Source organism: Pistacia vera, unplaced genomic scaffold, assembly GCF_008641045.1.
Source record: "Pistacia vera cultivar Batoury unplaced genomic scaffold, PisVer_v2 Contig171, whole genome shotgun sequence".
Taxonomy (NCBI): domain Eukaryota; kingdom Viridiplantae; phylum Streptophyta; class Magnoliopsida; order Sapindales; family Anacardiaceae; genus Pistacia; species Pistacia vera.
In genome coordinates this window covers 15,422-30,414 of record NW_022195801.1, presented here as the reverse complement: position 1 = coordinate 30,414, position 14,993 = coordinate 15,422, and the positions used below count along the sequence as shown (strand labels likewise).

Below are 14,993 nucleotides of genomic sequence, written 5' to 3'. Positions count from 1 at the left end.
GTCCAAAAATTTTAATTGTTAAAGGTAAAATTGTAACTAAATTAAGATTAATAAGTAATTTTAAAATACCAAAGAAAATGGTCGTATTTAGATTACCACATCTATAACCAATAGTAATTACAATTAATTTTGAAAGATTACCGGAATGTTATATTACTTAATAACCAAATATAATAAAAATAAGTAATATAAGATGACATTACCCTAATAATCTCGTATACACTCCAACTAAACGCCCCTTAGTATTATGTTTTAGGTATTAAAAATATACAGCAAAGATATAACTAAGTAAAATATGACCCTGTTTGATTTGTGATTCAAAAATAATTTTCATAAACTAAAATACAATTCAAATTTTTTAATTGTATTTTAATATTTTTAATATTTGATATAAAATTTAAATACTATTTTTTGATTAAAAGTTGTAGAAAACTGTGAAAAAAATGTTTAGTTGTATTCTAATTTTACATTAGTTTTTAAGATTGTATTCAAAAACTGCTCTTGAAAACAATTCTACTATTTTTACGAAACACATTTTTCATAAGATTTAAAAAAATATATATTTAAATTCTATATCAAACCAGCCTTTTTAACTCATAATAACAGGAAAAAAAAAATTCACGGAAATTTTTTGTAATTATGTCAAACCTCAGGGTTGATGTCTTCTTAACTCATATTATATTATTATCATAACATTTTTTTTTTTTTTTTTGTAATATTACATCTAAAAACCACCCAATATTTAGTGATCTTGTAATAGTTTTATAAAATTTAGCTGTAGATGTAAGTGATACTTGATTTAAAAAAATATTAAGGATGAAATACGGAGATTAGTATTATAACTTACCATAATTATAATAAGATAAGGAGGTACTACATTATGGGATTATTTACCACATTAATTGGATAAAAAGGGTATTTCATCAAATGAATTGTTCAGAAATAGACTTGTAATTTTGCCTATGTTAGAACCTAGTCTGAACCGATCGGTCAGACCGATCCGACTGAGACCCAATAGTTTTTCTGGTCCAGTTCAGGTTCTAGTGAAGTTTTGCTATATTTCAAATTTATAAGAACTAATTTGTAATTTTAAGGGGTGTTTTAAAATATTTCAAAACATTAGGGATTAATTTAATTTTTTTGGGCATTTTTAAAATAAATTAAAATTTTAGGGAATAACTTGATATTTATTAGGGTACTTTTTAATATACTAAAATTTAAAAGATTTAACTTACAACTTTTTAAAAAATACTTTTGTTTGCCGATGTCACCAAGTGGGAATTGTACCAATCGACTCATGACACCACCAACTGGAAATTGTACCAATGGACTCATGACACGATCACTTTGTCGGATCTCACAACAGATTGGGTTTTAAAACATTGAATTCTGCCACTAAGAAGGCAAGTTACTTCACAAAAAATTTAAAATTTTTATTCCACCCCGAAATATTACGTTTGAATAAAGATATTACAAATAATTCGACACACTCAAGTACAAAAATACATCAACAAACTGATTATGAGCCTATCCAGGAGCTTCCATAACCTCTCAACACATTCTATAGAACATGATACTTACAAAACTTCATACATTTTCTTTCTATATATAATCCAAATTTACCTATACTTGCTTCACAAGCCAAGTTTGAAGCTAGAGCCCCCACCAATAGGGGTGGAAAAAACTGGTTAACCGAACTGGTTAACCCGTATCTTGAACTAAACCGATTTTCGGCTTCAAGAAAAAATTGATCCAAAATCGGTTCGGTTTTGGTTATAAACCGGTTTAAAACCGAACCGAAAATTAAGTTCTGGTAACCGGTTAATTATAATGGACTGCATTTGCTTGGCCCAATTCGGTCAAACCCTCCACTTTGGCCCAATTTTTTTTTTTTCTAGGTTTTTTTTTTTTAACTTGAATTAAAGTTATATTTATTGTAATTGAATAATTTAAATTCATATAATTTTAATGTACATCAAGTATTAATAATTTAAAATTACATTAATAAAGACTTCGGGATAAATTTTTTAAAAATGCGCAAAATATAAAATTATTTTTTTTTAAATTGAATTTTGGACAATGCGCATTAGTGAAGACCTAGGGATAAATTTTTTAAAAATTAAAAAATATAAAATTATTTTTTTATTCATTAAACCGGTTTACCCTTTTTAATATTTCAAAAAACCAAAACCAAACTGAATATTCAGTTTACAAAATGCGGCAAACCAAAACAGAACCGAAACCGAAAAAAAAAACCGAATTTTCGGACTAGTTTCGGTCCGGTTTTTCGGATCAATCCAGTTTTCAGTTTTTTTTTTTTCCACCCCTACCCACCAGACCCTATAATCTTCGGAAACGGGATCCAGGTACCCATGAGTGGGCTCAAACCTCAAACCTTATGTGAGCAGATCTCATGGTCATAAGACTTTCATACTATTTCCATATAACTAATACATATAACCCAAAGGACCCTCTATCCAGTCGACATGAAATTTTCTCACTTTACGTTTTTATTTCAAAAATATATCTACTAGTAATAAAAAATAATAATATACTATATGAATAAAATAAAATGCGGATCTGCACTATGAGTTTCTTCTTCATGTCTCACTGAATAGGAAACAAAAAAAAAAAAAAAAAAACCTCTTACTTTCTCAGGGCTCTTTCATTATAAGAGAGATTGAAGCATCCTCATTTCTCAACATGTTTTACAATAAAACTATGAGCCATTACAGGCAACCCCAAAATCAAACTAATTGTAATACAATCAGCAAAAGTTTCAGTGTCCAAAGATCAGACTGACCGTTTAATTCATCGGGTGTTCAAAGATATAGATCATAGTAATGGTCAGCCATCATTGACAAAAGAATATAAGACCATGTAAAGCCAATTCCAGATATCGTTTTTTACCTCACAAATGATTCTCTTGTGGATGCCTTCTGTATTCTCTATCTGCATAATTAGAGCGATTCATCTTGTGTCCATCTTCTACGTTGTCGTGGTTGTAACTTGACATGTACTCATGTCGCTTCTTTCCTTCCAATGACCTATCCACTGGGCTCCCGGCTTTTCTCTTTCGACCGTTCACCATGGGGGAAGCATCATCAACCATTTCCCCTTCTTCAGCATTCTCAGTTTCAGATCCCCTTGATGACTGTCCTTTGGTGCCAAAATTGTTGTCATCTCCAGTTTCCACAGGTTCCTTTCCATGATCTGAATTCTCATGTGATTTTGACCAGCTTTGCCTATGCTCCCGCTTGATTTTCTCATCCTCAACTGCCAATTCAACACCATCTTCAAGCTCCCTCTCGATAAGATCATCCTCATCCATATAATCCTTTTTCCTTGTTTCACCACGAGACTTTCTTCTTTTCTCTAGAGCTGCCTTAACCTTATCTTTGTCAATCATCTTAATAGCTTCTTTGGGCGACTGGCTCACAGGACCTTCCCGAATATCTACATTTCGACCAACAACGCTGCTAGATTTGCGTGATGCACCATCATCTCTCCATTCTCCTGCATCTGCAGCATCATTCCTTCCACCAGCCCTTCCTTGGTCTTCAGCGATTCGCTCAATCCCAGATTTAGATTTGTTTTGAACTTCTCTTGAATTATCCTTGTGAGACAATTCCTCAGGATGCTGATTATCTTTAGTTTCAGCATCCACCTTATGGTCAGTAATAACACTACCCATCTCTCCACTTCCGTCATCGTTATTTTGGTTACTTTGAGATGTTCTTGGTGCTGCTCCATGGTTTTCTAGATGCAAGTGTTCACTAGCTGGACGGGATGAAAGTTGCTTTGAAGCCTGTTCTTCACTTAGTGCTGGAGTTTTTGGGGCCCGATGAGTTGATGCCGGACCAGCACTTCCTTCCACTTCACTACCCTGAGATTGGGGCACTCTGTTTTGCTCATACAATTCCAGCATTTGATTGCTAACCTCTGCAAATTGTGATCATTCAAAACATTATCCAAACTGGTATGAAGTTAAGGACACAAAAGGACAGCCCAGACATAACAGTCAGCTTCCATGGCACACCATTTGGCATATAAAACTGTGACCGCTAAATTTTTGACGAAGTAGACAACTGTATTATATACATTATCAAAGTCTATTTCACAGACCAACATAATCTCATTCCCTAGGTTTTGACAAGTTATGGATAAAGAAGGATAGCTACGAACATATGACTGGGATAAACTTTTAACAAAATCTCATGGGTCAAATGCTCAAAGTGAACAACCATAAGCAGCATTAGTGCCATGGAGTTGTTTGAAGTCTGGCCCATGGAGTCCATTAATATTTACTAAAAAAAATAGGGGAGGAAACCAACCCTCCAATTGGCGTGGGGTGACATCAAATTCTTGCCACCAGACCTTCTCCCCATCAGATGGAAGCTTCACTTTGAGGAACTTGGCAGCAAGGAAAATGGCACCTGCCGCAATGTGATGAGGCTTAAATTGCAGGCAGAGCGAGGTCCTCAGCCTGCAAGCCGCTTTCCAGTGTGTGATGAAGAGAAATAGAAGGAAGATAAATATTAAAAACTAGAGAAAACAGCTTTTTAAGCATACCCATCATTTACAAAGTTCCACGCAACTTGAGCAAGAGCATTTTGAGCGACCTTGAATTTCTTTATTGCTTCAACGAGGGGTTTATAAGGATGATGAACATTGAGGTCGAAACCCAGAGTGGCAAGTACAACTCTCTCACCAAGTAAAATAAGCTCTTTTTGTTGCTCATATACCTCCTGCAAGTTAAAGGTGAATAAATGAATATGCTACAAGATTATAATTACACATTAAACTAACAGCAAATGAAACAAGTAAACCAAACTAAATAAATGAACGAAGGTAACAGGGAGAGGATTTACCAATGATACAGCTGTTGGTGATAAAAAAGGTGGATTCTCAGCAAGAATAAGGAATCATGGGGAAGGTGAAAAAAGTCTGATAAAATGAGACTAAAAGAAAACACTTTCCATAACTCAACAGAGTATAGTTTCTGCTAAGTTCTAAAGACCCTCCAGAGCACACTCATAGGTTTAAGAATTTTTTTAATAAAAAGGAAAAGAAACAATAACAAAGAAAAATCATTGTACATGTGGACCGCTACTAAGGGCTACAGACCTAATGGTGACTATATATCAAAGCCGTGATTGAAAAGGAAAGATTTGCAGAGTCAAAAGATTTATATTCCGTTGGAAAAAGAGGAGAAGCCGAAGGGAGTTTGTTGTACAGGAGAGAGAGGACAATGAGGCAAATGACAGCAAATACTCAAAGTAAACATCAGAATAGGAAACTAAAAATATATTGGTGAAAGCAGCTTAGTAGAACACCTTTTGTTGTCTGATCCTCTGGGGTGCAGTGGAGTCCTTTTTGTGTATAATCTCATAAGAAACAACAATAACATCCTTAAGCGGACGGGGAGTCTCTTCAACTTTCCCAGCAAGAAACATACACACAGTTGCAATGGTCTGCATGATCAATAAATGAAGTTAGGCCCTCGAATCGATCAACATCCAAATTATTCCAATACAAACTTATCTGTATTCAACCAATACACTATTTTCCGTCCCTGAAATGAAAATTAGAACTATTTCAAAATTCGTCTTTTGGCCACTCTACCAAGACTAATTGAAACTCCATCAACGTTTAATCAACTTAAACATCAAATGTTTACAAGAGAAGTGCTCGCAACAACCACTTCCACACTCACATGAGACACTCAGGCTATATAAGCGATACATGTCTCTGTTTTTTTTTTTTTCCTTTTTTTTTAACTGAAACAATAAAGGCTTCCTAACTTAATACTTTATCTTAACTTCGCCATTCAATTCAGTCATTTTACAACATTAGTCAAAACCCAGTCATATCCACACATCAAACACCGTTGTGTTCCAATCATTTTTAAAGCAACTCACACAGAAGCCGAAAAATGAGATTATTTCATTTAAAAAAGAGGAAGCATTAAAAAACTTAAGGTTGATTTTTTAAAAGATTGATAATCTAAAGCTTATCTCATCATAAAGTGGGTCTTTCTACATCATATATAACTGCCCCAATCTTTCCTCTAAAACAAATTACCCATCATAGTTTTACAATAACCACCATATGTGGAGTAAAAGGAAAGAGATATGGTTAATATTTGTTCGAGATGAAAATCTCAACAAAACAACAAAGATCATCAAGTTCATCTAGTTTTGAAGCATACCCAGATCACCAAAATAAAGAAATAAAAAAGTCATGAGAATCAGAGCTTTAAGCATCCCAACACACCATTAAAATGGCCATGAGTAAACAATTATGCTCCAAAACAATTGATAATAAAACATGCTTATGTCCACAAATCATAAATGAGACGTTAGGAGGCAGTAAATAAACCAAGTTCAAACATAATAATTTAGCCACTATAGTGCAACACAACCTTTAGATTACATATACAAAACCTGCAATTCTGAACAAACGCATCACTTGTAGTCATAAAATTACAAGTGAAATAATTGAACATGTTTACCAAGTATTTTGAGAAATTTAGAATAACATGAAAATAAGCATTAAAAATAACATCTTCATACAACTTTCAAAAGTGTCCATGCTATTATAAATCTTGCCAACAATCGAATCCCAAACCCAGATGCATATGGAAGGTATTATACAATTTGTTCTTGCACTCTTGTTTGGCTTAAACTTCTCATCCCCTGAATTCTACACTAACCTCAAACAAAACATTTTTAGAGGCATTATCAACAGCTCATACAAAATTACAATGATAAAGTATTGAACAATGACTAATGCCCAACAAATTAAGAATTCAGATCAGGTAAAAGACAAGGCACTATTGATAAAAAATAAAAGCATAACTCACCCTTCTATCATTCTTTGAATGCGACTGACGAATGAAGAACCGATGACAAAAGATTATTGCTGTAGCTATAGTTACCTGGGGACTGCAGCAAATACTAATTCAGTCAATCATTTTAAATTTCATTCAAATCTACAGTCAATCCATTCAAAGCTTCAGGGGGCAAAAATATTGATAAAACTTGAACTAGTGAGCAAAAGAAAATATATACATATACATGTAATTTTGTGTGCATGTGTTGCAATTTCTCCTAAAAGTTTAAAATGAAATGTCAAAAGAAAAAAAAAAGTTTCAGTAAAGTTATGAAAGTGAAGAGCTTTTAATTTTTATTTTTTTAAGGACTTTGTAAGAGAATAAAAACTATAGAAAAATAAAATGTTAAAATGTAGTGTTGTTCCTCATGTTTGCAAACTAACAATAGTCCACGTCATTTAATCTAAAACTTTGTCACTCTTTAAACTAAACATATGTAGAGTTGATACTCATATTTGCCTAATGATAGTCCACGTCATTTAATCTAAAACTTTGTGACTCTCTAAACTAAGGATTCAAAATTGAAGTAAAAAATTGTGGTTAAAAAATAGGGCTATTGATATACATGAATAAGCCTCCTGTTACAGTGTCTTGGAAAAATATGTTAAAATTGAGACTTTGATATTTGACCTCTAGATCAATCTAACAGTTGCACAATTAAAAAGGAGAAATGGTCTTCTAATTTAATAAGAAATGATAGCACACATTAAATACCCGACATGCAACAAAACAATCTATGGTTTGCACAACATGCAGCAAGACAGCCCATTGTCAACAGAAACACAACAAGCATCAAGTAACCTTCCCTCAGAAGATACTCACGCAAAGGAACACCCCCGCTACTACCATAGCAATTGCCAACAAAACCATCATTGTCGCTGGTGATGCTCCCACCTTCAATACAAAACCCCACCAAAACACCATTGGACCCATCTAGACAACATCAGAACAACTTTTAAACAATGTCAAGTGAAAGCCACCAACTCACAATGTAACACCCTAGCCCACAACCAGCCCAACACTGTCAAGATATTGTCCGCTTTAGCAGTCTGGCTGGCCCGGCTCCGAAGCCCAACCCCTCACGGTTTTGTTTTCAGGCCGAAGAACCCTTGCTTAAGCCTAAAACGTGTCTTGACATTTGGGGGATTTCCCTGATATTTAACCAGCTCAGCCTTCTCCTTCCCAAGTGATGTGGGATATCTCATTCTTCCCCCCTAAGGATCTAGCGTCCTCGCTGCTATCACTCTTGGGCTAGGTAAGACCTCTTGACTATCCGCACACTTCCGGTTGGGATTGGCTCTGATACCAACTATAGCACCCCGGCCTAACACTGTCAAGATATTGTTCGCTTTGGTAGCCTAGGTAGCCCGACTCTGAATCCCAACCCCTCACAGTTTTGTTTTCAGACCCAAGAACTCTTGCTTAAGCCCAAAACGCGCCTTGACATTTGGGTGATTTCCTTGTTATTTAACCACCTCAACCCTATCCTTCCCAAATGAGACATCCCATATCGCTTGGGAAGGAGCGGGTTGAGTTGGTTAAATACTACGGAAATCTCCCAAATTTCAAGACGCGTTTTACGATTAAGCAAGGGTTCTTGAGCCTGAAAACAAAACCGTGAGGGGTTGCGCTTCGGAGTCGGGCCACTTAAGGTACCAAAACGAACAATATCTTGACAATGTTAGGCCGGTTGTGGGTCAGGGTGTTACTCTCTATACTTGTTGAGTTACTATAACATGTAACAAAACAATTTGGTGCCTGCAACAGCCTAAACTTACTGCACACCATAAAGGTTAAATATCTACACATCGTAGTCATCAAATCTCACCAGATACTCACTCTTGCTTTCTTTGCAACATAAAATGCAACAAGTGTGGGCAACTGTGCAACCAATGGACTGTTTTGCTACATGTACAACAACTGTATTGTCTGCTGCAACTTGCACTCAAAATTATTCAAAGATTGTTCCAGTGGTGCTTGGGTAAAATTGGTAGTATTCTGATGGGATCTGTATCCTCTCCTCGTTTTTTCTCATCCTTGTTTTTCCTTAACTTTATAGTATCTCAGGCCATGTGTCAATTAAAAGATTCAATAGTTCTGATTTAATTTTAAAAAGTTTTAACTTATAAACATTGTTTTACTCACGCTTAAAACACTTTCCAACTTAAATGTCTTTCGATCTAAATGACTTGCATATGGATAAAGTAAACAAATTTTAAGCGTAAGAAAAACAGCGTATAAGTTTATATTTTTTTAAATTAAATTTGAACCATTGAATCTTTTATTTGACACATGGCATGAGATGCTTGAAAGGAAAAAAACAACAAGAGAATCCTTATCCTTTCCGATGGGGTTCAACAATGGTGACAAAGACAACTTCACTAGCAACAATGGTGGTGCCAACAATAGCATTAATTCTAATGGTGATGATGGTGACACTACTCTGTAGTGAGGGAATTTTGATAAAAAAAGGTTAGTTGGAGCCTATCATGTCGCAAGATGTGCAGGTTATGTGGTCTATCTAGCTACACAACAGGTGTTGCTACACACTAGGCAACCTGGGTGGGATAGTTTGCTGCACATTAGGCAGCCAATGTGGGGTTTGTTTGATGCACACTAGACAGCCTATGTGGGATGTTTTGTTGCACACTTGTATATAGTTATTAGGTATTATGGAGCCACCAAAATATGTGTTGACCCATTTTAAGCATTAAAACATCCAAAATCATATTTAAAAACAAGCATACACTATCAGAAATGACATTCTGAATCACAAAGATAATTTTACAAGGCACATCAGCCTCAAATGAGACATATGACAGGAATTTAGCATGCAAACCAATTAACTAAGATAGCTCAGCTATTAATATTCTCATAGATTCATAATGATAATGCATTGCTTATACGAGTGATCCTTTTGGTGCTTCAAGACAATAGTTTATAAGGAAAAAAAGAAACCTACTTAACTTTATGGAGTGCCAACATCTAGTCATTTGTTAGTTCTTAAAAGGAAAAATGTTTGCTTGTTGGTCCACATGTAATCTGTACCAAATTACTGTTCCCTCTTTTAATAAATTTCTAATACCAATAAGGTTGCCAAAAAGAAATTCCAAAAACTAGAACATACAAACACCATATTGATAATGTCATTTTTTGAATAACAATGAATAATTAGAAAGCACAAAGGTGGCACAAACCATGTAATAGGTTGTACACGAGAAATTTATAAACAAATCAGGAACAACACATTAATTTGTAAAGTCAGCATGTATTACACAATTGCTTAATTAAAAATCTACTGGGTTGACAATAAAAAGTTTATGCCATATGGCTCTATCCAGAGATTCATATTTCATTCAGATTAAAGGCAATCACTTCCCCTCGCCATCCAAAATCATATTCATTTCAGAAATAAAACAGTTTGTAATATTTCTATACATAAATCAGAAGCTCATTGTTAATACTGTTTCTCTCAAAATTTCATAAAGCAGAGACATCAGTCCATTCTATATTTTACTCATAATTGGCAATGCCCAGATAAAAGAATAAAAGGAACCAACTTTCAACAGAAAACCAGCAGATGTCTTTTGGGCTTAAGTTCCACATACCTTTATCAATTAGCATACTGATGCAACAAAGAAAACAACTTAAACATAATTGCATATGGAACAGAAGTTCTTCCATTCAACAACACAAAAGCATAGAATTCGAACTACAATGTCCTTAACTGCTAATAGCAACATTCTCAGTCAACCTTTACTGTTTATCAGTTTCCGTCCACAATGTGTACTGATCCTACATCAAGGAAGGCAAAAACAATTGAAAGAATAAAATAAGGAAAAGAAAAGCCACTTAGTCTGATTTGCCCAGTTTGTCGCTAAGAGATAACCAGGATTACTGTTGAAAAAGGTAAAAACATAAACTATCTGTTTGGCATAGTTATAGAAACTATGCCATAAAGATTTTCAATTCACAAAATCTTTTTTTTTTTTTTTTTTTTTTTTAATCTGAAAAGCAAATACCGGGAGCTCTGCATCCTACAGACTCATTAAGAAATCCTGAACTGGTGTTCCATAAAACTAGTTGCATTCAAGAAGCTAATAAGCAGCAGAGGTCAGCCAGTCAAGAAGTACAGCACTATTGTAGCTTTCATTTACTTCTTATACTTGTGAGAAATTAACACAAAGAACACCAGCAGCTTTATGTGCTTAAGAGATGTGATTTCAGATTTAAAAAACAAGAAATAAGAAGCTGTTTGGCTCAGACATTACATTATGGGCTCCCCACATTACATTCGGATGATAACTAGTTAGTTTGAGTTGAAAACTGGGCCAGGTTTTGTTGGTTCATTTCTAAGGATCTCTTTACGACATCTTTTGAGGACTTGCAGAATTTCCTTGGAGGGTGCCACAATTTGTTTAGCGCAAATATAGAAACAAAACTTAGTGGAAGCTGCTGAAAACCTTTTGATAAAGGATCGTCAACAAGGGCGTTCAAGTGCGTGGTAGATTCTTATCCTTGATCACAGCAACAATAACATCTTACTCTTATTACTGTTCAGTAGGGTTAATAGAATGATTTAAATGCCCTGCCGAAATTAGAATTATAGGAAACTTAATGCCAATTTAATCTTGAAAGGGTTACAATATATATAGGTTCTGTACCAGAAAATGACAGCAGATTTTTGGGGAAATAAATTGTTAATTAGAAATACTTTCCCTTCTCTCTCTCTCTCTTTTTTTTTTTTTTTTAAATTTACTTAAAGCTCCTTTTCTTAGTAAGAAACTATAAACTTTACATAAAATTAATGAAAAGATAAGGAGACAAGTTTGGAACAGGTGTCCACAAATAAGCAAAAACCACCGGGAAAACAATTCTCTACAAACTGCAGCAAGTAGTTGTCCCTCCCCTGAACCAAATAGTAAAGATAAAAATAAACCAAAAACTACGCAAAAGGCTAAACCAAAACCCCTTCCCACAGGAATGGATAAGAGAAATTTTAGCCAGTGGATTTAAACCCTAGGCCTTGTATTTTGTAGATGCTGATATTTTCCATACTGTGCAATATACCTATCAAGATTAGATCTGCCATCAACCGGGTTAATTTATTTCTATATTTATCAAATTCTACTCTAGGCTACACCAGAAATGTGTGATTTCATCTGGTATTATTCTACAGTCCTTTGTTTAAACTTCAAATGCCCAGTAATGAAATTATTGTATTCCATAAGCATAATTGTTTTGGTGCCTTAATAATGCTATTTCAGGTAGTTTTCATAAAGAACTTTTTGGTTGGCCATCTATATTTTAGAAAGCAAACAACCAACAAAGTTTCTAAGAAATTACAGATGGCACAGCACCTTTAAAGAAATTTTATAAAAGGATTTAAAGATACTACTCAAGGTACTCCACATATTTCATTATGTAGGAATTTTTCAGTTTGAATCAAATAAATAACTTCGTATAGGAACTCCACATTAGAACACAACATTTTTAGTATTTCAATAATAAATCACAATATCAAATGATGATATCGTCATCAAAACTTAAAGACTCCATATTTCCACTTCTCCAACTTACTGAACCACTGGTTTTTCTCAGCATCAAACAATGGTATACTAAATGCGTAATACACAAAAGTTCCAACTAACCTAATAACTAAAAATCTTTTGGCATCACACAAGACCTAAAATTGACTACTTCCACCAACAGGCATGGTCAAAGCAATTCTGTTGAGCAGCTAAGTTAAAACACAATTTTTTTTTTATAAAATAACAAACAAAATAGAGCACCGTATAGGCCAAACATTCAATAACTTCACTATTTTGAGAGAGAAGCCATATAGAACAACCCTTTAAAATTGGAACCTCTATATTCTAAGTGAGAAAGCTGCTGATAGCTCCAAAAAAAGTTCTATTCAATAACCAAGCCAATAGTAGGAAAACACAATACTCATGAACATGTACACATAAACAATAAGAGTACTAACTTCATCAAACAATAGAATTATATATGCACCAAGATCAAGTTCTGACCTAGAATATAGCATCATGAAAATCTACCATCCGAAACTAACATGCAATGCTTGATCCTCACATACACACACACAGGTAAATAAAAATAAAAAGTACAAACTACAAATTCAACCAGTTGTTACCACTCTAATTGAAACGACGATAATAACAAAGACAGCTAATTAAATTCAATGCAACTAATGAAAAATCGCACAAGAATAACAAAAAATGATTTTTTAGTCATGAACTTACACTTTCAGCCTCATGCCCAAATCCTGCAAAAATGTACAATACGATTTGCGAAGATAGGTCTCCTTCTTCAAATCAATTCCATCTCTTCTTGATGGAGAACTTTCTTCTATTTCTTTCCTTGAAAAATACCAACGAGCCCCACTTTCTTCTGGCTTTTCTTGAGAATTTCTACTCGATGGACCACTTTCAGATGTTCCATGATGTGAAGACTCCCCAGGTAACATCCCTGCCATATGTATCTTTCAAAACAAAGATAGCCCAATCCCGTATCAGTTCATCACCAGCATAGAGTATTATACGCTGCCCAGAAATACAATTAACAGAAATAAGTCAGCAACATACAAGAAATAACTAACAAGAATTTATATCAACAACCAAACAGATAATTTGAACCGTGTAATTCATAAAAGATATACAAAAGGACACAACTATCAAGCTGAAAGTTTAGCTTAAAGTAACATAATGCCATATTTGCATGTGCAACAACTTATTAGGATTTTTACACAAACATCATTGTAACAAAATACAGCCCACAGCTACTCATTTTTACCATTCTCACATTGTTAACTGATCCAATACCATAACACACTAATGACCCACAATTCGAATACCTAACCAAGAGAAAATAATACAGAAGCCACTAGTGACAAAATATCCATACAATTAAACCCAACATTGCATTTCCCAACAAATCTTAAATACAAAACATCTTTTTATCCTATATTAACAAGCTTAACAGTTCATTAAAACGCATTACAAATAGCTCCCATCAAAATCCTTCAAATTTCCTAAGACGCCACCGCTTTAACCTCGAAATTCAATTTCCCAAACCACCCGTGCCCTAATTTCCCTCCCACAGCTCAAAATACAAATCCATCAAATTTACCCTCTTTAATTCAACCAAAAATTGACACCTTTAATTTAAAAACTCCCAAACACGCTTACTAAGACTTAACTCAGAATCACTCAAACACTTCCCAAATAAAAATACTATTTTTAAGTATATTCACGAGAACGATAAAATAAATAAATAAATTACAAAAATAAATAAATAAAGGCGAGTAAGTTTATTCAAAGCTTACATCCAGAAGTTTTTGAGGAGGAAATAGCAGGAAATTGAGAGAGAATTTTTATGATTTTAGGGGCGCGATTTTTCAAGGAAACAAACGGCGAAAAGAGAAAGAAAAGCGTTTAGAGAGAGAAAAGAGGGGGGGACGGGCGACGTACCTTAGAGGCGGAGGCGGCGACGGAGAATAGGATCTCTGAAGACTGTGAACCTTCACAAAGAAAGAGAGAGAGAGAGATGGATCGCAGCTCAAGACAGGGAGAGAGAGAGAGAGAGAGATCGTGTGTAAGATATGTTAACCTTGCGAAGAAACGGTGTCGTTTCTGAGTGCAAGTGAGATTTTATTTATTTATTTCAGTTTTGCTGTTAATATATTTTTTTTCTTTTTTTAATTTTTAAGTAATCTTTTAAGTGTATAAAATAATTTTGTCATTTTCATGAAATGGAGAAACATTTTATGAAAAAAGATTTCTGTAAACATTGTTTAAGTAATTTATAACACATTAACTATAAAATTCTATATTTATTAATATATAAAATTTTCTAATTAATTTTCTAACCTTAAGAATGCCCAAAATAAAAAATCAAACGACTCATTTCTTATATTATTTCACTTTTATAAAATAAATTTATTTTTTTCCAAATGATATTTTAATGGATGTGTCTTGTAACTAATATTCATTTAAAGCTTCAAAACCATTTTCAAAGAAAATCACTTCTATTTAAATTTATAAATGTTTGAAAACAATTGGAATAATTTTCCCAA

General features: G+C 34.0%; 1 protein-coding gene across 1 annotated transcript; it reads right to left on the bottom strand.

The window, feature by feature from the left end:
* Window positions 1–2,632: 2,632 nt before the first annotated feature.
* LOC116125763 (cyclin-T1-4-like) lies at window positions 2,633–14,495 on the bottom strand. Its single transcript, XM_031411476.1, has 7 exons — window positions 14,389–14,495; window positions 13,162–13,461; window positions 6,866–6,947; window positions 5,337–5,474; window positions 4,573–4,748; window positions 4,335–4,486; window positions 2,633–3,942 (listed from the first exon to the last, which is right to left on the bottom strand). The coding sequence occupies exons 2-7, from the start codon at window positions 13,392–13,394 to the stop codon at window positions 2,912–2,914; spliced, it is 1,812 nt and encodes a 603-aa protein (XP_031267336.1). The 5' UTR covers window positions 13,395–13,461; window positions 14,389–14,495; the 3' UTR covers window positions 2,633–2,911.
* Between the last annotated feature and the right edge of the window lie 498 nt (window positions 14,496–14,993).

What these genes read in the sequence shown, in the direction of transcription:
- LOC116125763 (XM_031411476.1), bottom strand. Translation starts at nt 13,394, where the DNA reads ATGGCAGGGATGTTACCTGGGGAGTCTTCACATCATGGAACATCTGAA. An exon ending in TTGGGCATGAGGCTGAAAGT is followed by an intron (nt 6,948 to 13,161) that starts GTAAGTTCATGA and finishes TATTTGCTGCAG; the next exon opens with TCCCCAGGTAACTATAGCTA. An exon ending in AGAGGATCAGACAACAAAAG is followed by an intron (nt 4,749 to 5,336) that starts GTGTTCTACTAA and finishes TTTAACTTGCAG; the next exon opens with GAGGTATATGAGCAACAAAA.